Source organism: Ischnura elegans, chromosome 5 (genome assembly GCF_921293095.1).
Source record: "Ischnura elegans chromosome 5, ioIscEleg1.1, whole genome shotgun sequence".
In the NCBI taxonomy this organism is placed as follows: Eukaryota; Metazoa; Arthropoda; class Insecta; order Odonata; family Coenagrionidae; genus Ischnura; species Ischnura elegans.
The window spans coordinates 130,723,642-130,749,762 of record NC_060250.1 but is presented as its reverse complement, the minus strand read 5'-3'; the positions used below and the strand labels follow the sequence as shown (position 1 = coordinate 130,749,762).

At 38.1% G+C, this 26,121-nt stretch overlaps 1 protein-coding gene across 1 annotated transcript in view; it reads right to left on the bottom strand.

Annotated features, from left to right (window-relative positions):
• LOC124159784 (syntaxin-6) overlaps nucleotides 1–26,121 on the bottom strand; it is a 38,109-nt gene that overhangs the window by 6,821 nt on the left and 5,167 nt on the right. The window contains exons 3-4 of the mRNA XM_046535701.1: nucleotides 6,663–6,757; nucleotides 4,185–4,244 (exon numbers count right to left, since the gene is read on the bottom strand). Coding sequence (XP_046391657.1) covers nucleotides 4,185–4,244; nucleotides 6,663–6,757 — 155 coding nt within the window. The remainder of the gene's footprint in view (nucleotides 1–4,184; nucleotides 4,245–6,662; nucleotides 6,758–26,121) is intronic.

Here is a 26,121-nt window from a genome sequence, read left to right as displayed (position 1 = left end):
AAAATGCAAAAGAAAAGACCTTAAACAAGCTGTGCAAAATTAAAAGAAAAATTTACTCAATAGGTGAGACACCAAAGGAGTTCAAGAGGAACATCATTTCAATTCCCAAGAAGAAAAAGAGAGGAGAAGTGTGAAGATGTTATCACTATAAGCCCGACTGCACATGCATCAGAGATACTAGCAAGGAACAACTACAGATGAATAGAATGAAGAACAGAAGACTACCTAGATACGGACCGAGTCACATTCAGGAAAAGCAAGGGCACTGGTGAAGTAATTTTGACACTTAAGCTGCTTATAGAGCAGAAAATGGAAAAGAACCAGCCTATGTTCATTGTGTTTGAGGACTTATGGAAGATAATTAACAAAGTGGATTGGATTTCAATGCTGGATTCCTGAAAAGAATTGGAGCGCTTCACAAAGACAGGAGATCATTTACAATTTAATAAAAATCAAAGAGTTATGATAAAATCAGGACTCAACGGTTCAGGAGCAAGCATTAGTAAAGGGGTGAGGAAAAAAATGAAATTTTCAACATTTACAATGAGAACGCCTTTAATGAAATCAAAGGAAGGACCTCAGGAGCAAACATACAAGGAGAAAAAATTAGCATGCTACAACTTTCCAATGACATAGCTATCATATCATAGACAGAGAAAGATTTGAAGAAAAATTCTGGTAAATTTGGGTGGGCCAATGGGTATCTATCAGCTAAAAATAAGCACAAAGAAAAAGATATTAGTATGGACCAGAAGAGAAGTCAAGACTATTAAAACTGGAAGAGGAGAATTAACTGTCATTTGGAAAGGAGAATAATTAGCAATGGAAGAGCAAGACAGAAATAATCAGCAGTTTAGCTTTCTACAAAACAAACTTTCTACTAACAGCAGGAAATTCACACATAAAAGTAAGAAAACAATTTATCAGAACTTGGAGGGTGCTTCTCGACTTAAGTGAGGCATAGACAATGACAGTAGAAGAGAAATCAAAGATTGAGGCTTTTGAAATGTGGTGCTACAGAAAAGTGATGAGGATCAAATGAATCAACTTATTAACTGATTAAGAAGCCAAAAGATGACCAGAAGACATGAGAAGCATTGTGAAAACCTTAAAAACAAGATGGAACAACTCAATCAACCATATCTTGAGACAATGGCCAGATGAAGACAATCGTTGAGGGACAAGTAGATGGCAAGAATGAAAAAGAAAGACGTTGAATAAAATATGCACATGGAACAAGACAGGAAGAATGCAAAAGAGAAGATATACACAGATGTGAAAAGATTAGCTGACAGGAGAATTGAGTGGAGAGCAATTGTCATATCAATCTTAGGATTCTTACTACTAGTTATGATGACCAATATGTATGTATATGTATCATGCAAAAGAGTGATTTATGTCGGAAAATCATTTTTCCAAACATAATCAATACCTTTACACCGAATAAAAAAATATACTGACCAAAAATCCAAGAAAATAAGCTGTTATCATAATAAATGATATATTATAAACTTTACCTCTTAAAATTAGTTATTGGTCACGTAGATACCTCATTATTCTATTGCAAAACACAAGCTAGGATATCTCTATCTTAAATAAACACAATTAAATCGTGAACTAAATGTAAATAAGTTCCATTCTCCACTTACTCCAGTGGTAGGGTAATGGAAAAATTGAATTTATCATACATATCAATTATGTAAATGCTACTTGAGGTTACTTTTTTGATGGAAAAAAATTAATGCCAATTCATGTAAAGTTTCCTGGATTTCTCAAGGAACAGCAATTATTAATTGTGAACATGTCTAACAACAGTCAATCAACAAATTAATTGAACACCCAACTATAGTCCCAGTGTGAGGCTGACAAACTTGACTAATTAAGGCAATGATTCATGCAAAAAACTTTAATGCAAATTTTGTGGCATACTGAATGCTTAGGCCTACCATACACGTTTCGTCGTGGCCTCAAGGCTGGGCCTTGAGGCCGGAGCCTCAGGCCCACCATACACGTTCAATTTGGCCTCAAGGCCTGGACTGTACAGTCCTGGACTGAAGGCAGAACTGACAGTGTGTGGCGATACCTTGAGGCAGATTGTCTGCCGGATGGGAAAACAATGAGGTCCGGCCTCAAGGCCAAGCGACCCTGAGGCCAGACCTCATTGGATTCCCATCCGGCCAACCGACCAACGATCCACCTCAAGGTATCGCCACACACTTCTGCCTTCAGTCCCGGACTGTTCAGTCCAGGCCTTGAGGCCAAACTAAACGTATGGTGGGCCTTAGTTTCCAAACCTTTCAAGCATCGACAATAATTACTGATGATTATTCATATGGTTTCTCCTAATGTAGCAGGTAAGAGTGAGTTTCGATATAAATCAATTTATTCTAAAAATGACTAGGAATAGGTATTATAACAATCAATGAGAATATTTATGAAAGAGATTCAATATGCTAACAAGAAAAAAAGAAAAGAAATCAAAAGTAATGGGAATTACACTCACGTAACTGAATGAAGTCAGTTGATGCCCTAAATTGCTTCCTGCTATTCCCTATCCCTGGTGGAATCCCTGCTTTCCTCTAAATGAGAGCCATTATCTACTTCAACATTTTGGATTCTAGCTGTCTCTGACATTCCATTCTCATTTCAAAGCATTTCTATTCTTAGCCCTATGACAAATTTGCTTCTGAGCACGAGATGGTATTGAAGCTCAAATCTGATCCATTATTCTATCAAATCCAAAGACCAAATGTTATTTTTCATTTAACTTTCACAAAAGTGTCACATCTCAAACAACCCCAGCTTAAATGTGCTTCATTCACACAAGAATGAAATGATCACTGGCAGAGGAAATGCAAGAAAACTCAGAGAATTATTTATAGCATAAAATACTTGCAAATCATTTGTACCCTTTGAAGAACTAGATTCTGCTGACAGTGGTAGAATAATGAAAAGACTAATCAAAATGTCTCATCACTATTTAATACTTAGATATTATGGTCATCAAATACAAATTTTTTTGAGTGAATTGATAAATTAATAAGAGAATTTAAAGCTAAAATTTTACACCTTCAATCAAGAGAAAGTGCACTGTGATACATTAATGTATGAATATTTCATTTAAGAATTCTTAAAAATTCACATTTTTAATCACAGTTAAATGCAACATAAGCATGATTGAAGCATATATGTACTACTTACTCTTTGTACTGACTTTCTGGCTAATACAACTACAGGTGTTGTATTACATATTATTATCATCTTTATGCAAGAACATACCCTCAACTGATTAGCTATCAAATGCAAGCCAATATGTAACTGGTTCTAAAAAATACAAGAAATAATTTTTCGGGATAGTTGGATCGGACACCTCGGATCCAAATATCCGCGGATATTGCCCTCCATTGGATACATCGGATCCAAAGTCATGGAAGACATCGGATCTGGATCCGAAATTTTTAATAATAGCTTCAGTGAATGCAACATAAGGGTGGAAAGAGTTCCGATCAGTGGTATAGCCAGGAGTTTCGTTTGGGAGGGGGGTGTCAAAAATTTTGAAAAACAGGGTACTAAGTAGAGGGTTTAAAACTAATTTTAACACTTTTCATAATCCAAAAAACTTCATTTGCTACAGAAATATTTTGTAAATTTATAATTTTTCCATATTTAATTTTCTTTTATTAAGAAAAATAATTGTATTTTTATACTTTGGGGGGGGTTTGTACCCCCTCAACCCCACCTGGCTACGCCACTGGTTCCAATTCTCTCTTTGAATGTGCCGTCGCATGCGATTCTTATCCTATGACACTGGCCAGTGGTTTATCCGAAGATTTTTCCTATTTTCATTTCCAAACCCAAGAGTAACAGTTTAAGTCCTGAGCATGTAAAGATGTTAAAAAAACAACTTGAAAGCCTATGAAAATGATTTTTTAATTTATAAAAATATTAAAATGTGTAAGAAAATATAAAAAGCATTCCTTCGATTGTACACACCCAGAATAAACTTGAATAATTACTGTGTTGTAATAGCAGGAATTTGAAAATGCATTTGGATCTGAAAATATCCGATCCGAAAGATCCAGCCCTGAAAATCAAGGATCCGATTCGAATCCGGATCTGAAAAAATTCCTGGATCCGTCCATCCCTAATGATTTTTATTCTTTTTAAATGCAAGAAGCAATTACCTGTCTCACTGTCCTATCACGATCTCTCCCTCTTGACATGTTCATCTTTTCTTTCATGACCTGAAATATGATAAACCAGAAAAGTTAATTTCACGTGAGCCAAGAGTAATTGATGAGTATTATTTTGCTGCGAATGAGTACAAATGAATGGAGCTTCAAATTGTGTAAGGGAGAATAAAAAAAAAACACAAAGTGAATCATTCGTGTATTACGAATGAGCAACAAATTGTCTCATAAGATAATTCTTTGCTAATTATGCACTTATGTACATGCAAGTCCTCAGGTCTCAAGGAAAAACACGAAAATGACACAAATTAACTCATTCAATGTTAGTATTCCCTACTTATCTTTCGACTAAGGCGAATGCACACGTATTGGGCCAAAAAAATTCAAATAACGAGAGCCACAACAGAATGTCTTTCATTGAAAGTTGAGCTGCCACTCCAGTGCTGCATTACACATAGGCCTCTTTGCAACCACAGCATTTTAAACCAGTTCCATCCTGGGATATTACACATTAGGCTCATATTATATTATTAGCAATGATCACACTTAGTGACTTCCATTGACGTCACCATTGCTTGACGTCATCATTGCCAACATGGGGCCCTTCCTCCACATCCAAGCTTCTACTTTCGATTTAATTTTCATCTGATATACATATTGAACTTACCAAAACTGAGTTATCAAGCTCAAATTTCAGAAAAAGCAAACACAGAAATAAAATTTCTGTTGCAGTAATTTCTTTACCACAGTGTAAACTAGCATGGTAAATGAAAAGTAGTGCTCTCGGAAGTCCAATTCTCCCATTGAAAAGTAAACAAATGTATATTCAGCCATAATTCATTGATTCATGAGGTCAGCCTTAGAATAACAAAGAGTGATGTGGAAGACCAAATTTCAATCAAGAACATAAGTGGTACAACCATATTTATTGAGAAAATTTTTGGCCCATTGTACAAGTGATTATCCACATACCCTTGTGTAACAAAATGAATTTTTGTTATTAAAAAGACAACAAGAGCAGCTTCTCTTATTTTAAAATAAATAGAACGGATTATGTACAACTGCTTTCCACCTTTGTAAAGATAAAGTGTTAAACATAGGATTTGAATTGAAAAAAGTCTGCAAGTGTAACCAGAACAGATTTAACTGTAACAAAGAGTGGCATTACTTGCATTGATATTGTGACTGTTTCTTTCACATTTAACAGTCATGAATAATTCTAATGAGCTCTAATGGTAAGAAAGTATATCTCAACAGATAAGCTGGTTTATAAATGTAACTAGATTTAAGTCCTGGTACTTAATATCAATATCAAGCATGAGCTACACAATTATTGAAAACTTATTGCCCAGCTCTTAACTACATTACCTTCTTAAATGACATACATAGTAATCACAATATGATGGGAGATACTAACATATATCTTGCTACCAAAAGTCTTGCAAGATTGGTGATTTTTCACTGTTAGGATTGTTGCATCCAGTCACCACTAGATAGTTTATCAACGGGGTGATATGATTTAGGTATCTTATTGGAAATTAGGTCCTTAAAAATGATAAATTAATATTTTTCTGTAGTATAACACTAAAAAAGATGAGTTTCCATCAGTAGTTATTAAGGGAGTCCATTGAAATACATTGAAGCCCACACTACATAAATTGAGGTAAAATTTTGTAATACCTGATATACCTATAATAGCAAATATTGATCAGGGTTCACTTCGTATATGTATACCCTGAAAATTTTAAGATGACAGCATAAGTTTAAATGACTTGTCATGCATGAGATAAGCATACTCCTGAGAGATAGCAGCACATTTTCTTAAAGATGATTTTCATCAGATTTAGTTCTTCTCTGGAAAACTAATTGGATTAAATTCTTCTCAGTTATTCTACCGTACATATTCTACGTTTTTCAACTGGGTCAGATCTACAGCTGCCAACGTTTCAATGGCTAACCCTGCTATTACCCTGGAGGCATTGATCCCCGGTTGGATTTCCTCACCTTTAAATAGGATTTCAAAAAGTCAGGTCTGAGTCAGGTGGCTCCTGATTGGCTGGCGTCGAGGAGAAGAAATTCAATAGAGATGCTGGATATGCTCTCAACCAATTGTGGAGGCCCATCCAAGAGAAAAATGAGGGAAGCAATGAGGGAGAGGGACACCAGCCAATCAGGAGTTACCAGACTCGGAACTGATTGTTCGGAATCATACATAAAGGTGGGAAAATCCAACCAGGCATCAACACACTGAGGAAGATGGTGCCATTGAAATTAGTAGCCATTAGAAACGTCAGTAGCAGAAGACCTTAACTGGTTGGAAACCCTTGACGAATTCATCCCATAATATATTTGGTGCATGCACTTGTATCTAACGGAACATGAAATATCTAATTCTAATGCTAGAGTCAATCAAAATATGAGTAAATCAGTGAGATGAAAACATGTATATATATTCATAAATTTCAAACTCACCTTAACATCTTCTTTCATCTGCTCTATGAAGTTTCGCCTCGAAGTCAGCTCCTTGTTGTCAATTTTGAATTTATTGGGATTCTTTTCGACAATAAGTAAGCCTGGTTAAGGAATCTTCCATGACAATTAAATTTTCAGATATTTAATAAAAGATTTAAAAAATATAGAATGTCATTAGCGAAGAAGTGAAAAAAAATTTTCCTTGCTCAAAATAAAAAATTTATTTTTGAATGCAGATAAGGATTAATAATGGATCAATTATTAAAAAGTGATGGCAGGATAAATCACGGTCAATTGGTGTGAAGGCATTAAGCAAGTATTTACTAACTGGTAAATGTATTTCATGACTGACATCTACCTTAGAATAAATTAAGAATGGACAGGAGACATCTCGAGTAGTAAATTTGAAGTTAGTTTAAAAAAATTCAACTCAAAAATAACCAAGCTGAATTTAGTGGAAATAATAACATAACTGACAAATATATTAAGAAGGTAAAAATTACACCTGCAATTGTAAGCAAGGTAACTGTGGGAATTGCTCATGGCTAATTAAATAAGCTGATAATGTTTCTTTTCCACACACTTTATTTGGTACTTCTGGAGGGAATATATATCTAGTACTTCCTCAATAAAATAACACAGGAGTGTTGAAACCGGTAGAGGTTTACTGAACAGTGTGTGGGGAATAGACCAAGTTATCAACTCATTTAATTAACCTGGGGAAAAATTTCTAGCTCATATGCAGTAAAAATATAGCTAGTTAAAAATTACTTTTAGAAATAAAAAATAATCATTCTAGCATTTTTCACTTATTGTAGTGCATTTTCATAACAAAATTTAGCCACTTCAAGATATCAGTAGGAGACTAAGTCCAAACGTAAATGTCAAACCAATATGGTGGAACTATTTAGCACGTTAAAAACTCGGAAACAGCGCCTTCAGATATTTACAACCTCCTTGAATGGCCCACAGATTTAGGGTTCTTGGGTAATTAATAGTTTTAATGATTAGACTCCTACAAATCATGCACCTGATGATCAATGATTTTATCCGATGACCAACTCTGCTATTCTGGATAAGCGTTGCAAAAAATAGCATATGCTGTTCTGCGGGTCATTATTGCAACGACCCCGTATTCTGAATGAAGCGTAGTGATAATTTTGTTCGGAATAGCAGCATGCTATTTCTTGCGCGAGCTATTTGGAAGCTCCGCCTCTTCCCGTATGAAAAACTTTCTGAACAGTTTTCGCAACCAATGAGGGAGAAAATATTTTATAAAATTTTCTGTATTTTACGGAATATTGACTTGCAATTATAAACAATTGCTTTATTTACATTTAAAAATTATATTAAAATCTTGGATTTATATAATACGCTTTGAAAATCTCATTTAGGAAATCAGCTGTTTGTTGTGGCTGTGATAGATTTCACAATGGCTTCAGACAGGTGGGTTAGATTATAATTTGATTATGATAATGATGATTTATCGGGCATGAATATTGAATCAATTACCTGTATCCGATCGGTTGTTTAACGTGAGATATTTGCTATGCGAGGTAATCATTGAAAGCTAAATATATTTGGTTTTCTTCGTAATTGTCTTAGGCTTTGAAGTCTGTTCGTTGCATGTCAAAATAAATATGTATCAACTTTTATTGCTTTGCTCGTGACGATATAGCTTTACTGTAAGAAGTAGAAGCTTTCGTTTCTAATACTAGCTTTATATTATATGACTCCCTAATTTCAGTATTCATTCTCTGTTTAGGAAATGAAGTAGGTGGCAACGTCACCGCTGTGCTTTCATGTAATATGATGGAATAGTATCGATATTTAAGCTGCAGATTTGGAAAAAGCAGAGGGAGGTGATGGTGAATTTGAGGATGGATGGAACAGCTGTGAAAAAGTGAATCTAGCAATAGTGAATCATGTGGAAAGTGCTGTTGTGTCAGTTATTATTGTTTTCGTATCAGCTGATTTTAATGTGCTCACTGAAATTTTTGATAGACCCTGAACTGTGCCAATATACTGAAACTTAATTGTGTGAATAACTTACTTGTCTATAGAGGAAACAATTTGTGTTGAATTCCACATGATATATATTGCATTAATGATGTACATGGATATTCCATTAAGCGTTTGTGGCGAATCATATTTGTTCAGAAACTTTATTGGTGTTCGGAGAAATCCTTTGTTTTCAAGCAAGTCATTCAAGTCGACTGCCCACGTTATAAGTTTGTAAATTTTAAGTTTTAATTGTAGAAGGTAGCGAATAGTGGGGAAAATAATTTCGACTCGTTGCATGTATTTGTATATACTGTCCAATTGAGGAAATGAACGGCTGATCAAAGTATATGGTATTATTATGGTAATATATGGTTTTCATTGAAAGCTATAACTATTATTATATTTGGCAAGTTAGTGTGTTAACACAAGCTTGAAAATTTTCAAGAATCGACCTGATAGCCTACATTGAGGATATTTTTAGTAGCTAGTCAAGTGATGAAATAAAATTATGAATAAAACACGTAAAATTTGGGCTAATCGTAGTAATTCTTTGCATTAATTGTTATTGTTTTCGTACTGTCGATGAAGCAAGCTTGTGCTTCATATATTAAGCGCGAATGTTAATTTCTGCCCAATTCACTTAACTAGTTAAATATTCATCACTTATGCTACTATTATTTAATTAAAATAAAGCTGATATCATTTTATTTTTGGCAATTATTCCATTTTTCAATGCTTGATTAGGTTACTTTAACCTTAGAAAAACAATTCGACATCGCAATGCGCACGTTTTCTGAGTTGCAATACCGAATAGCTCGGCCTCGAAGACCGCGTAATATTATTGCAACCCTACCGGTTGCAATTCGCCGTTCAGAATAGTGAATTGCAACGGGCCTATGCTATTTTGAGAATTACCTCTTCCGGTGTAGTAAAAACACGAATTGCAACCGTTCTGAATACCGTATAGCATATGCGTTGCAATACGCTATATTATAGCAACATCGGTTGCAATATCGGAGAATAGCACAATGCTATTCCATCCAGAATAGCAGCCCAAAGGTAAAATATAATGGTCAAATGTAACAAAAATTGAGAAACAACGTCGGTTCTATTAACCACTAGCCGTGGTGAGAAACGCGAGAACTATTTTTACAGTCGATTCGTTGGGAAAACTTGAGATACTTCTTTTCTTTGTTCAATTTTCACATTTTTTGCCATTATTATCACGTAACCTGGACACATTTAAGGTTTATTCCATTTATATTCGAAACATTAGGTCGATTCGATTTTACGATAGATCCTATCACAAAAATGATCAGAGATGAGGAGGTGGCGCCCTCAGCATTGGCAACATCAATATCAACCTGCCATCTCACTCCAACGACGTCGAATAGATGCTCCGATTTCTTCACCGCATCGAGATTTGACCTACCAGGTGGCGCTGCGACTGCTTCCCACGCACTCCGCGCTGTAACGCGATCCGATGCCGTACACGCGTCGGGACTCGCCCAGAATGAGAGAGATGAAGGGAAAGAGAATCGCACGCCAGTCGGAATATTCGATCACCCGAGACGGACGAGACACGCCTTCGATCGTGCGAACAGCAGATGCGTCGCTGGGGAAAAATTGGTCCCAACCTCAGAATAAATGCACACGTACATTCAAGGTTTATTCGACTTATATTCGATATGATAGGTTGATTCGATTTTTTGGGAAACAGTAACACAACAATGACCGGAGATCGAACGGTGGGGCGACCTTAAAAATCGCATCATCAATGCTAAAACTCCCCTCCAAAGCTTCGGCTTCTACGCACAAGGCGAAGGTTGAAATGGCAACTCCCTACATAATGTGACAAATCTGAGCGACAAGGAGACATCGTGGAGGAGGTCCTATTCCATCCCGCAAAATCTTAAGTTTTGCTTCCTCTTTGGGCGCATTTTTCATAAATGTAAGCAGCGTGGCGATGACTGCAGAGTGATCCATTTCTATCACAGTATTTGCAATAAAGTTCTCGGGGCTGTGAGTGAGGACGATGACCGATTCGGACGTCGAAACGTCAGGCAGTTATGCAGTTCCTGACCCGGTGGCGATCCCGAGAACTCTCCACTATTCGCCGGGAAAGCACGAAATCTTTCTTTGCAATAAAGTGTTTGCGAACACGAGAAGTAGCGGTGAAAAGTCATGAATTTGAGCGATCACACTATCACGAAAGTAAAATTCGGTGAACAGCCTCAAGTAAGGGTTATTCCTCCATGAATTTCAGATCGCTTTGCCCAGCAGAGACGCTAGCGCGGCGACTTTTAGAAGCCCATTTTAATGCGTGGTGAGTAATAGCACATTGAGTGGCCGACTTGAGAATCCTTCACTATTATAATATTCGTGCTGTAGGAAATTGGGTTGTTGCGGAGGCCGGAGTGTTGGCTTCCCACCCAGGGGACCGAGTTCACATCCCGCTGGTGACAAGGATTCTTCGGACACTGCCCGATTCTTAGTTGAGCGCTTTGAGGAAGACTGCAAATACTCCGTCCGTCGAATAGGACATTAAGCCGTGGCCCTACTGGCTCCTTTCGTTAAGAGAAGGGTAATTCCGACGTCGGGTTTCCCTCCACCCTTCTCTTCTCCCTACCAATACCTCAGGGCGCAAATGACCTTGGCTGACGGTCACCTTCTCCAAAGGTAATGCCACACGAATATGATGAGTCTAATTGCGTGGCTACAAATATTGTGTTTCGGTACCTGTTGTTTATTTCGACTGGAAATTTAATCTCCAATAAATTAGATGCATAAAATGAAACTTCAAACAGCTATAAATAGTATTATCTCGATTAAAGAGGGCATATTATATCAACATTCTACGTATCTTCAAACTTTTAAAGCTGACTTTGCGGAATTTGCTAAAGTAGGTGACTATACACTGTTTAAATAAATAGATGACTTTGTCTATTCCACATACTTCATTTGATACACCTCGACCAATTTTAACACTTCTGTGTCATTTTCTAGGGGAAATACAGAGGTGTACCAATTAAAGAGAGTGGAAAGGACAAAGTTATCAACTTATTAATTACGAGTGCCCTGATTTTCCCTTTTAATATCAACGGATGTCATGGATAGTGAACAAAAAAGTTATTTCACATAGCATATGCGAAAATTAGTTGCTTTGGATCGCGCAGTCGTAAAATTACCACCTCGACAAGAGCTGTGGTTATTTTTTCCTTGGAGATGGCCTCGAAGATGGTGCTTGCGGTTGGCGCTTCTGTCCTTCTTAAAGTCAAGATACCCTAGTTTGAAGTATTTCGTCTGGGTCAAGGGCGTACCCAGGATCAAAACTGGAGGGGGACAAGCCATAGTTGTTCAAGTTGTAGGTAAGATTTAAGCATGGAAAAGGTGAATGAAATCAACATTTCAAGGAAACTAAAAGCTCTTTATTGGTTTTTAAAATTATTTGCTGGAAAAAATGTTATTTTCCTAAAAGACATTTGCGATTTTTGCTTCTAGGGGAGGAGGGCAGCTGCCCCCTCCTGCCCCTCGCTGGGTACGCCCATTGTCTGGATAACTAAGCGATCGGTTTTAATGAAATAAACATGTGAATAATAAATACGTAACTGTTCACTATGTGGTGCCGACAGTGCTTGTAACTTTTCTTTATCTTCAAATAACGGAAATAGCATGGTTTTCTTTAGCGAAAAATTTTAGTGGTAATGCAACTATTATTAAGTGCTTATCTGGAGCATACATGTACAAGAATCCGTCCCTTCACAAAAACTAGTGTCAGTACATGGAAACGCTCTTGAGACAACAGCTTTCTAAGTGGAGCTAGCTTTTTCGAGCGTCAAAAAACCGTATTTTTTAATACAAAACGAGATAAAAAATAGCTGACGCAAGGATTAGTTTCTGATGATAACGAGCAAACGTAGAAATAGATTACCTTTCGTATTTCGTATAGTTTATTTGATAATAACCGATCGATTAGCTACCCAGATGAAATACTTCAAACTTGGGTATCTTGACTTTTAACAAGGACAGAGGCACCATGTTCGAGGCCATCTCCAAGGAAAAAATAAGGCACAAGAAGAGGTTATACTGACAATGATTGCGCGATAAATGATACTAAGATTATATCCAGAAATATAAGACATGCTATTTCACACCTGTTATTCGTTATGATCTCGCGGCGCGGTCTAATAACGAATATGAAACTGAATCGGACATTTACTCACAGCAAAACAAAGAAGGAGACACATCGACACAGAGGAAGGGGAGGGAAAAGGAATTTCAGCTCTTCATGATGTTCAATCATAAATGTGATACTTCAAATTATCGCCCGCGAATGTAGGTATGCAAATTTAAAAATCGTAAGTCAGCTAAGATACTGATAAGTATAAGGCCATATTTTTACTTTAAAAGACTAATTAGTTACACTAGGGATATTATTACTAAAAGTACCCACATGACACTTCCACTTTAATCCATACATTCTTCCTTCGATAGTTTTAATAGCACCTGTATTGCTAGAGCAAAATATTGGTCCCAATAAAAATGTGAGGGAAATATGAGGAATGATGAGGAGCTTTTCCTGGACCGTTATCGCCACTAGTCAAGCAACACAAGGAAAACCCCTAACAACTGGCTCGAAAGAATGCCATGAATAGGCTCCTCAGGTGAAGATCTAATAAGTTTGACGTCATTGGTCCGGGTCGATCCGGGTCCAGGATCAACTGCCTCAATAAATAGAGTGCGCATGCCATTTTCCGAATTCCAGTTACGCATTCATCGACGTTAGTTGTTTCTTTGTTTCAATAATCTGAAAAAATGATAACTTCAAAGAGTAAAAACATCATTGATAACGCTTAAAAACCTATAACAACCCAAGCGTTCCGAATAAATTGAAAACTTTCAAGCCACCGATAACCGTTCAATTTAAGCGTTCCAGGAAAGAAACTCCTTCTATAGCTACATGGTTCAAGGAAACAGAGCTTCTTAGATGAAATAAAATGTAAGGATGGACAATTTCACACACGTGAAGGGAGAATGGACGACTTTCGAGCATTTAGACATGGTGTCGTGGCATGAGGACTCGATGGGTTCGACGATGTGAACGAGAAATTTGAATGACAAAAAAGGTAATTTTCCAATTATTTCCAATTGCTTCTTCAATTTAATTTTGAAATTGTAATCAACGCCAGGTACCCGAGTTTCGAGGTATCTAAAATTTAGTGAGTTCAGTACTTGAAATGAATCAAAATCGATACGGGAAAAATACGTGTATCTTAGTATGCCTCATAAATACTGCCCGTTTCCCTTAATTATTGAATTATCATAAAGAACCAATACCACGTTAGCTTAGTCGACCTTTTCGAAAATTGTCCTTGAATGAAGCTGCTATTTTCAACCTAATATGAATTCTCATTTACGCACTTTTACTGTCAAAATTGTACGTAAAATCGCCCGGAGCGTTTCAGGAAATTCTGAACCGATTCAGACTTGGAAAAGAAACGTTTGAGTGGCGAACCGGTCAGCCGGTTCTGACCCGTTGAACTGGTGGTGCACCGGAAAACCACCCGACCCTAACCACGGGGCCAGATAATCAAATAATGTTAAGAGAGAGGATTATTGATGGACACAGCGGGTTGTATTTAAAGTAAGTAGCTTTCGCAATTTGTATTTTCCTAAAGACTGCCCGAATTTAGAAGAACGATATTCTTCTGTAGACGCATTATTTCGAGCTTCTGACCAAGTCATAACTTGAGGAGCTATCTCAAATTGGAATGAATACCGCCACAGACAAACCTTTCCTGCTCAGTTCCAGGAAAAATGGAATTATTTCAAGCTACCGATAACAGCAGCACTCAAGCGTAACATGAAAATAAACCTCCCCCAATGGGAATTGTTCCAGGAAACATAGACTTTTAGATTAAATAAAATGAAGGCATAGATAGATAGACACGAGGTCGGAGCACTGCGTTCGGAATCGGAGAGGAAGACGGTTTTTATCAATGGGTGACGTCATGCGTGGTCGACATCTGTAAACGTGCGCAAGGGTTTCGACGGCGACTAACCACAAACAACGACACGTAAAAGGGACCACCACGGTGGACAAGCCATAAAAGAGTTCTCTGAATGCGATTACAGAAAAAACGGAGTGGAAAAACTAGGGAGGGAAAGTCAGTTTGTGATCGGGAGTAAAGAGACACATGCGAACATCAAAGGAGACGAAAGACGGGGAAAAAGATGGAATGGAAACGATTCAATAAACTCGAATATCTGTTCGCGCAGGATGAAGGCTTACCTTAGTCGCCTATTTGTTTAGAACAGTTGCGTTAATGGTTTTGTAAAAGCATAATTTTAGAGAAAATATAGGTGGAAAGGTAGAACCTTTAGAGTTGAGGAGATATGTCCAAGGATGGGTGGGTATACTTCGTACTCTCTCAATGGATTTAAACAAAAGCTATTTTCTGATCGTTTGCACGCGACCAAGGTTGAAATAGCAAAATCCCAGGAAACTAGATGGATCTGACTGGCGAATTTTCGGCGCATAAAAATCTCCTAAAAAAACTCGTGTATACCCTCAAACGACTGATTACAATTATTAAGACAGCCTATTTTTCGGGCGATTCGCGGAGACATACAGCAAAAAATTAATTCCAACCATATTTTTTATTACTGCATTGGATTTTCAACACATGTAACATCCCTCTTGTTAAAAAAAATAAGCCACATAAAATGTACATTATTTCTACCATTTTTTTTACTTTTGCCATTTTGAGTCGACCATAGCTTTCTTCTCAACGTTCTTGGACTTTGGTTCCACCTTAAATTAGCGAGAGACTTAAAAAACAGGAAAGCGAGTTACATCTTACACGAGTTGCATATCTCCCGGTCGATAAGTCCTTTTTAGTGACAGATTACTCGAGAAAAACTAATGCTACTGAGTTCATAATTATACATTCGTACTTTTCCACTTAAATATCTGTATAACACGTTTCACCGCCACGCGACACATCATTATCAGGTACATTAACATTACAGGATTCTTGTATGTTTGTCATACATTAATGTGTTAACCAAGTTAAGTATGGTATTTAGTGAATAAATAATATTGAAAATAACTTTCACGAATAAATAATTCAAAAACACACGAATATTAATAAATGAAATAAAATTACAAGGTTTACAATTTGGAAATCAATTTGGTTTTATGTGAATTTTGTGCCTCAGAAAGGAGGGACGAGGGCTGTTGAAATGGAGGTCCGTTGTAGAGGTTTGTGTTACGGTCTACGACGAATCTTCTAATTTCTGTTTGCTCCAGAGCATCTATTCTCAGTCCTTTGCATACTGCGCGTAAAATTTAAGGGGAAAATAATCACATCAAACTTTTATTATTTCATGTTGCCACCTAGTGGTGAAACTTGTACAAATATTTAAGTTTAGAGGAAAAGGACGAATGCATAATTATGAAGATAAATAACTTGCACGAATGGAGGCCTGACGTTGCTAAACATATATTATAATACATTCTGGACTTTTCATTTGCTATAGAGTAGATTATGTTCAACATTTGTCTATAACTCACACTGTGAATTTTTACCTTAGTATTGCAGTACTATCATTAGCATTCTGTTCTCATATGCATTTTTTGTACTTGAAAAATAGGAAATGTTGAGATTATTAACATTTTATGGTTTTTACGCATTATTCTTCAGTGATCTTAGTAAGTTAAAGAATGCAATGGTGGTTGGCGTAACATGGTGAAACTCCTTCATGATGCACAAAGGTTAAGAAAAGACTTAGCTGTTTCACAAAATAAAATATATTTGCGACCGGTTTCGATACAGCGTTTCAGATGATGATACGCTGTATCGAAACCGGTCGCAAATATATTTTATTTTGTGAAACAACTAAGTCTTTTCTTAACCTTTGTGCATCATTAAGTAAAAGACGTTTTTGTTCTCTCTACAGATTGTTCTCGGTAATTCTTAATAGCCATAAGTCTATTTTATACAGTCACAAATACTTCAAGATGACTACGTAAGTGTCAAATGATTAACACGTCACCATAAAATCAAAACAAGATGGGATGAGAGGGAGGGATGAGCCATTTTAAGGAGGCAGGTTCGCGACTGAAAATAAATACTTTTTGCGTCTGTAATTTAATTAATTTTTCATTAAAGTCAAATCAGGTTGGTTAAATGAAAATGGCGCTAAGATCGTCTCAAAGAGTAGCCGAAAAGCTGTAAAAAAAAACGCCATCATCATTAGTCAACAATCCTAAGATTTGTTAGACGCAAATCTCCATTCCTCTCTCCTATCCGCGAGTCTTATCAATGCGACGTATTTCTTCTCTTTTACATCCTTTATAACCTGTCCTAAATAACTCATTCGCGGCCGTCCTTTGCCCTTCTTCCCTTCCACTTGCCCTTCTATAATTGTTTTCATCAGGCCAGCGTGACTCAACATGTAGCCAACCAGGGGCGTCAAACTAGAAATATGCTTTGTGGGGGATGAGAGGGGATGGGGAAGGGCGACCTCCCACCCACCACCATTTTTAGGAAAATTTTGGAAAAATGACATGCCTGCAAATACATTTTACATAATTTTTGCACTTAAAATTTGGGTTTCATTAAAAGGTTACGTTAAAGTTTACTATAAGTCAAAACTAGACAACAGTTATGAATATTATTTTTATTTCTCTGAAGCTTTGGGGGGGATCTATCCCCTTCATCCCCCCCTCCCCCATAGTTACGCCACTGTGGCCAACTATGTTGTCCCGTCTTCTCCGTAAGGTTTTTAGAACACTTCTCCTTTCTTCCACTCTTATCAGCACTTCCTCATGACTTACTCGGTAGATCCATTTTATCTTCATCATCTCAATGGGCATAAATAATGTTAAAAATATAATGCTTTCATTATTAATATTTTCAACGTGGTCCTTCTGGCTCTATGCACTCTTTTTCGGCTTTTCGTAATAACCACACGGATATTTTCGTGATATACACGGATACACCATTCTGGCCGCGATATACTTTCGTTTCTGGTCTTAAACACTTATCGCCATTTGAATCAACGGATATTATCGGCATCCAAATACATTATCAACAAATTAGAGCAGAAAAATCCAAATTATTTTGAACGCCAGACAGCAAAAAACCTCACGAAGGACAACATTTTCAGATTGTAAAACGATAAATTCAATGCGTTAGGTGGATTTGGATTCTCCATCGGATGGGAGAGAGGAAGAGGCCCGCGTAGGCGGATACGCTGAAGAGTTGACACATCGAAAATGATTGCGAAACGACATCCGAAATTTATCACCGATCGGCGATGGTGTTGCAACAGCGATATCAGGGATTTATCTTAGAAGTTAGACGGAGAGATTATGTCTTCATCCTTAACTACACACCTGAAATAGGGTAGTTTCCTTCATCAAAGAAAACTAAATGCATTGATTGCGATTCCTTACCCACCATTAGTGTATTCATAAGATACAAATTATTTGGTTTTAGAAATCCCAGTTTAGACGAATGGCAACGGTCAATTTTGAACTCATTTGAAAAAGGCGAGATTGGCGCCCATGCGATTCCACTCCACGTGACGTCACAGGAACCTAGTTTCTATACGAGTAGTCAGGAGTTTTACATCGTCTGAGACTACCAATGCATGCATGAGGCACAGAGCTCAGAGGAACATGTCTTAATAATCACCTATTAAAACTGCCTAAGGTCGGAAAGTTTCCTTCGTTTGATAGGGGAATAATACTCCTTATTTAAGCCAAGCGCTACCAGCTAGCAGGGTACTCAGCTACTTGCTAGCAGCCTGCGTCGTATCAGCGCTCAAGCCTCGCCCCAACGTCTCCCCACACGCCGACAGCTGGAACCAGAAATACGTCATACGGACTTTTCCCATCATTCCTACTTAGCCGTCGCGTTTTCGCGCGCTTGAAATTTTTCACTTTTCGTTTAATCGCGAAAAATAGATATCGTCATTCGAAAATCTAAGAGCGTGAAATGCGCACTCCAGGAGTGATAATCTTTCGATTTAGGCAATAAAAAAATAAAAGGAAACCACCCTATTGTTTAACGGCGAGCGGCGACGATGACTGCGGAATGCACCCAGACATGCTGGAGGCCACGGTGAACACTTAAAATGTTATATGAATGGCATTGTGTGGAGGGTTTATGACGGAAATATTTAACGAACTCAAAATTACCGTAAGTACGACCGGAACCCCACATGCATCAATCGGTACGGACAGATATAAGTTTTTGGGGTTTCTTCCGAATCGTTCAATTATAAATATTGCCCAGGACATAAGATAACACAGCGGCCAATTACCAATTTTCGGCCTCTGCGGCGGCGGAGTATAGCCTCGCTTGCCAAACCGAAGATCGCGGGTTCGACTTCCACCTGGAGAGGTTTCCCCAATCTGCAATTTAAGTAAATGCACAGAAGCGCTGTTATATTCGTAAGCTAAATATTCCGCGCCTTTTCGAAAAAAGGACGACTTTTCAACGGTGCTCACGTTTACATAATACGGCAACGGGAAGTATAAAAAGTCGACAATGCATTGCCGCTTCGTCGCGATAGCCAGCTCTCATTACATTGCCTTCCTCGAGAATGAGAAATGACTAATTGAAAACGGTAATCGGTTTCATCGCATAATAGATATCCGTGTGTGCATAACACTTTCGCTTCAAATATAATTTGGGGCATTTGATGAAAACAACAAATAAGCCCTTATCACGAAATATCGACCCGTAAAAGGCAAACAACTTCGCTATTTTATCCACCAACGTAATTGATTACACGAAAAAGGTTCAACACATACCGTATTATCACCATGTGCCGATGGTACGCAATGTATTGAAAATGATCATGTGATTAAACTTTTTTGCGGGTCTTGCGGGAAAATTGCGGGTCAGATTTATCCACACGCCAGACTTCCACCAGATAAAGCAGGAAAAAAACTCTCTATAAAGGGAAAAAACAATTTTGTAAGTGAGATTTCGGTATTAATTCCGGACATACGGTAAATCGTTTTACGGCCAACGATGCGTTCACTCTTTGCCCAGATTCGTGGATTTTGTTCAATAATTAATGGATTGTGATATGGATTCGTATTTGAAGTAGGCGACGAGCGATTTCGGCTTATGCGCAGGGACCCAAGATTAAATTGACCGCAAAACCCACAACTCGAGACGCATGTGATAGGTAGGTATGATAGGCTGACTAAGACCATAGCGATAACTTCCATGGCATCGATTTCGATTAGCAAGTTTTATCTCCAAGAAATTAAACAATCACGAGAAAGGATAAGTATCAGTCAATTATTTTTTGTCATTTTTAAGAATATATGTATCAATTTAAGCAAGTATTTAATATACTGTTACTTTACTATGCCCTCTAAAGCTTCCTCACCCTTTGTTAACTGGTTGAGAGATGTGGCCGAGAGTCTTAATTCATCTTTCCATTTACTCATCTCAAGTGTTTGACGCTTGTGATCGAGAAAAGCTTTCCAGTCACCCACAACCGAAAACATTCGCGAATGATATTCTTCATCGTGCGAATACTTCGGACAATAAAGTTTTTTTCCGATCATGGCATTAGATCTAATCTAATTAATGAGTTCTACTCATATAATAAACAATAGAATTCATACATGCATAGGTAGCGACTGACATAAAGCGAGACAGACATGGGTTGTGATTGACATAGGCAGTGACCGACGATCGACTACTCGCAATTGACTCATTCGAGTGAATGATGAACGGTGATCGACATCACTGAAACGACCGACTTGGCCCATCACGCCCATCACCACTAGTCGTGGCGAAAAATCAATTGAGAGCATTGCGTGGTTCAAGTCTGCCGAGCGGTAATTGAGCGCCCGGCTTCCGTTGAATTCAACTTTTCTCAACTGCAACCCGTTGATGCGAATAGATGATCGGTTAGCCAAGTTAGGGTTCGCTTTGGGAGAATACCCTGTCATGCGGTATTTCAAATCTTCCTTTTTGCTGGTGGGTTAGTGGAATTAGCGCGAAGCAGTTGCAAAGAAAATGAAAAACGTTGGTGATGATATTAAAAATCGATTTTGGCTCAATGGAAACTCTCACGACTTGCTAAATAAGTTTTCCGAATCCTTGGTCTTAGAGAAGCGCTCCCCGAAGATTAGCAAAGCATTCGATCGTAGATACTCTGAATGGAAAAATATATTTTCGAGTGTGTTCGTAATCAATTCAGTGATAGTGCTATTGCCGTTATTTCCTTCAATATTGCTATTAGGTAGTGTCGCGGCACGTACAGTCGAATTCAAAATTATTGGAACGAAAGGAGCGGCGCCACTTTCTTAACTTGACAAAGGGGTCTTCGAGAAGAATCAACATGTAGAGCCATTAGCCTGGCCTTCAAATTCTCCAGATCTTAATCCGATAGAAAATATACGGCGATTCATTGTTTGGGAGTTGGTCGATAGCTAGGATAAAACGGAAGATGATATTGTAGCGCAAGGGAAGGAAGTCTGGGCTGACTGTTACAGCGTCCTTATATCCACCGCGATAATCCGATTAGGTGGGACATTACGAACTCAGATAAGATATTTTTGCGCAGTTTCTACAATAGAGATGATAGAAAGAAAATGTCGATTTACTGACAGAAAATTAATGTACTGATTAATGCTTAGAAGCAGAATAATAAGGTAAAGTATCGTCAAAAAAGGGCGATTTCTATGTTTGCCATCGTATACAGTGACAGGCTGCGCGGACGACAGTCGAAATCGTTGTTGAAGGCGTAAATTCGGGTAATACCACAGAGGACTTGATGCAGAAGAATACGAGCCAAAAATTTGTTCCATATTCTTTGCGAAAAGAGATTTCGACTCAAATAAATAACGAGAAGGTAAATTGAAGTTCTGGGGGTGTCTTCATTATCTAGAATGAGCTACACAAATTTATGCGGTAGAGAGCACTGTACATATCCCGCATACATTTCCCTTTAATGATGCAGTAATAACGATATTGGGTGAGATAGGAATGTTGTCCAAAGTTCCCTCCTATTAGCACTATAGAAAATACCGAAACTCCATTACCAAATTGCGGCGGATGTAAGTAATACTTTTCGTTGCAATACTTTTGAATTCGACTGTACAATCCATTGAGCTTACGGCTCTATCGTAGAGGATGCTACGGTAAGAGAATACTCCGTGGGCACCTTACTTATTGTTTTAATCCTAATTTTCACACACATTTTATAAATTAGAGTACACTTCTAAAACGAAAACGGGATAGGTAGCCAATCAAATATGTTCTAGATACCTAATGAAGGAAAAATCTTAAATTATTTCAATCAAATACGTCATACCTCGAATTTTTCAAACAATTTTTTAAAACTGTTTTTCCCTCAAATATCGATTATAGCGATAAAATGTTAACCCTCCGCCGATTTTCTTTCGATTAACTAGAGCTTTGACTTATGAATGACAGTGACGAGGGTTCATTCATAAAAACGAGTTCGTCTCTCAAATTCATTGGGACAGCGATGGCGGAGGCCGCTCTCAAAGATCGATGTGAATTGAATACAAGGCGGAAAATTAGCGAGGCCCTGAATTCATGGGAGTCGGGAGATGCGGATCACATTAAATCGTACGCCCTACTTTCTGCTCAGTAAATGAAATCGGCAAACATGGCCATGCCAAAGTTGCGAGTGCGATCAAAGGTCGGGGTTCTTTCTCTGACAATGAGTGAAAAAATAAAATATCAATGTTCCCTCCCAATTTTCACGGAAGAAATGAGATGAAGCTGGAGTCTGCCAAAAAAAAGTAAGACACCCTTGTTCGAGGAGCTCTTTTGTCGAAACAAAGCAACCATTTTCAATGTAAAAAAATCATAAGAAAGACCGTTAATTTCTAGAGAATGTGTCGAGATGTCAAACGACCTACACTGGTGAATCAGGAATAAAACACGTTTATTTGCTGACGACGCTGTCGACTACGGTGAAATTAGCGAGCAATCTGACTTAGAAATCCTCTCATCGGATCATAACAACGTTCATGCGAGGAGCCAAGGCCGTGGAATAGAACTGAAACAGAGAAAATGCACGTCGGGACACATCTCGCGTAAGACTTCCAACAATCCCCAAGACGTAAACGATGAGGGTGGAGTTAACTTGACGTAGTCAGATGGAGCCAAATAAATGGGAGTTACGACCACTTCAAACCTTTGACTTAACCTTCTCTCTTTCAAAGACCGTGTTTCAAACCTATAGTGGGGAACACACAAAACAAACTGTAGAGGTACAGCTGCGAAAAAGTTAAGATTCGTGAAGCGTGTTGTGGGAAGATTTTCGCATGGAAAGGTGCTATTTCGCACCCGCCAGACCGCGGTAATGTGCGGTGAGCGTACAGAATCAGGCGCAGTAAGACATGTTCCGAGAACTTAATAGAATACAAAGGAAAGCTCCGCAATTCGTCAAAAACAGCTTAGATCGAACAGAATCGTGCTACGTAGCTTCTGAACGAATTAGGCTGCTGGGAGCCGCTAGAGACTCGGAGGTACGAGCTAAGCTAAAGATTGCTTGAGCAATTATGAATAGATATCTTTCGGAGCGACACGGTGAACATCAGCTACGAACCTCACTATGCGCATAGATATGACAGAAAAGATAAATTAAGAAAGATATTTTGTCGAACAGATAAGAATAGGAAATCAATCTTTGACCGAACAATAAAGGACTTATACACATGGGGCCTCAAACACCTCCTACAATTTTCAACGTTCAGTTTAGCAACTTTTTTTTTTCAAATATTTATTTTGCGAACGGCTGGTAAACGTAACACACTCCGCCCCACGCTGAATGACTGCGACTAGAGGGGTAGTATATGAAATAAAAATTGCTCCGAAGTACAGAAATAAGAGAATCATTTGTTCAAGTAAGAATTGGTGGTTGCGGTTCGTCAAAGATAAAAATCATTTCATAGATTCTGAAGAGCCGAGCTGATTTAATGCTAATTTCTGCGCAGTGCGCTTCCGAATTGAAGAAAGGATATGATGTCCTTTCTCAAAATCCACGCAGAAGCGTCGGGATACGCATAGGGACATGGGTCATAGGTCATAGCATCACTGCGTATAATTTGAAGATTGAATATCCCACAATCACAAAAAATATCAATGCTATACCATACTTGGGATATTGTTAAAAATAGTCATCAATAGGGATACTATAAAATTCAATTCTGACCACTGACTCAGACAAATGATTGGGGTTAGTGAGATGAGATATGGCTAAGTGTCACAGAATGGATCCCCTTTAAAATCCTCTGAAACCTTAAGAAAAATTTATTAAAGTGTTTCCAACTGCCTCTACTTTTTGGGGTAAAAAATCAATGGCAATGCGGAATTTGAATATCGCCAAAATGTGCTAAGATCAATCCGTTTATTCTCAGTATTTTACTACATAGAATTTTCTAGGAATGGCATTGAATTAAACACAAATAGATATTTTGGTTAGCATTTCTAATAACAGAGGGGGAACAGGTTGGTTTGCTGACTAGAATGTTCTCTGCACCCTGTGGACCTGGGTTCTAATGCCGGCAGTGGCAGGGACTTTTCAGAAATTGCCCAATGCCTGCGTGAATATTGTGTGGAGGGCACTTCAAGTGCAGTACTCCATCCGTCAGATGGGACGTTGAACCACGGTCTCCTTGCTGCCTTTCATTTAGAGCAGGTTATTACACACCAAATTCCTATTCATTCTTCTCTCGAGCTTCAAATGACTTGAGCAGTCAGTCGCCTCCTCTAAGTACCTTCTAACTTTCGTTTAATTTAATGTGCATTTTGAATCATATTGCCACCAGTAACATGAGTAGCAATTGCTGCAAACCTTTTTAAATGCCAGGAGGGTGACTGAAACAAGAATTATGCAATAGTTGAAATAATAGCTGCTGGGAGGATGGACAGGAGAGCTTTATCAAACTGAAATATGGATTGTTGAGTGCGATGCTAATCATCAACTAACGCTAGAAGACTAACATCTGCAGCAGTCATTGAATGGTGGCTCATTGGCGTAATGCAAAGCCTAAACTATATACCTCAATGGTAGCTGCAGATAGGAATTTTTCTTTTTTCCCCAGAATGTTTCACTTATCAGGACAACAATTTTCACATTTAAATTTAAAGCAATTCAATTGGTAAAAAACAACTAAATGACTCGACAAGGCCACAGCCAGACAAATCTTTTTTTGGGGTGCGGAAGAGTGGAGTTAACTTGGAGGGGATGATACTATAACGAAGGTTCATTTAAAGTGACTACATCCCTAAAATATTTTTTTAGATGGTTGCATGAACTCACTAAAACCCTACAGCTATGTGCCTCAGTAATTCTCCAAACCTATAAGACTACAGCTGATGCTGATGAAGACTTGGTCAAGCATAAGGCATTGGCATGCTGACAAAAAGCTTTTTATGACAGAAATAAAAACAAGACAGATCTGTACTTCCGTAAAGATTAAGTTTCCGAAAAAGCAACACGGTATATGTAGGATGGTTCAACAATATGGATAAGAGGAGCATGGGGCCACCAATACCCTGGGACATATCGGAATGTCAACCATCTGTCAGACTGAACATACCGCTTGAGGCCACAGAATCAACGGGACCATTGTAGAAGTCTTGGAGAGGGAAGAGATTTAGAATGAGAAGAATAAGGGAGGCTCTCAAAAAATAGGAAACCACTTTGAATGAGACCTAGGACATTCAATAAGTTCATCCAGGCTTCCAGTCATTCTAAGGAGGACAAGAATCTTCCAGAAAGTCTGGCACCACCCTCAACCCCTCCCCCACCCTTTCAGGATATACAATTTCACATGAAGGAAATTTCAATACCCCGATGAAGCCTCCAGCAGAGTAGAGAAAACTGTTGGTGCATATTTTAAAGTGTGACCTAGGAACGACAAACCCTAAAGAACATAGCTGGACATCATGGACAATGAAATTTTAACCAATTGACAAGAGAATAAGTATTAGTCCCACCAATCACCAAGCTCATTAAATGCCATTCTTCTTCCTAGGTCATTTCGCACTGCGGAAATTTTTTGGAGTGCTCAAAGGCTTCACTTAGGGTTTGAACAAGGGAACGTACAAATAGCGGGCCAACAATCCATCCACCAACCCGCAACACACTCCACTAAATGCACAAATGCTGGCGACATATGCCATCCTGGTTGTCAACAGAGGAAAAGTAAAGTGATTCGATGTGAAATTGATAATGGCCAGAAGCAAATCTATATATGTAAAAAGTCGAAAATCATGTTAGTCAGAACATGTATAACTCGAGAACAGCTGTACCGATTTTAATGATTTTTTTTATTTGTCTCTGCCCCGGATAACATAATAAACATAAAAAAATAGTGAAAGTTAACAAAAATAATAATCTTGATTTTAGGGGTATTGTTTTAGGAGTTGGT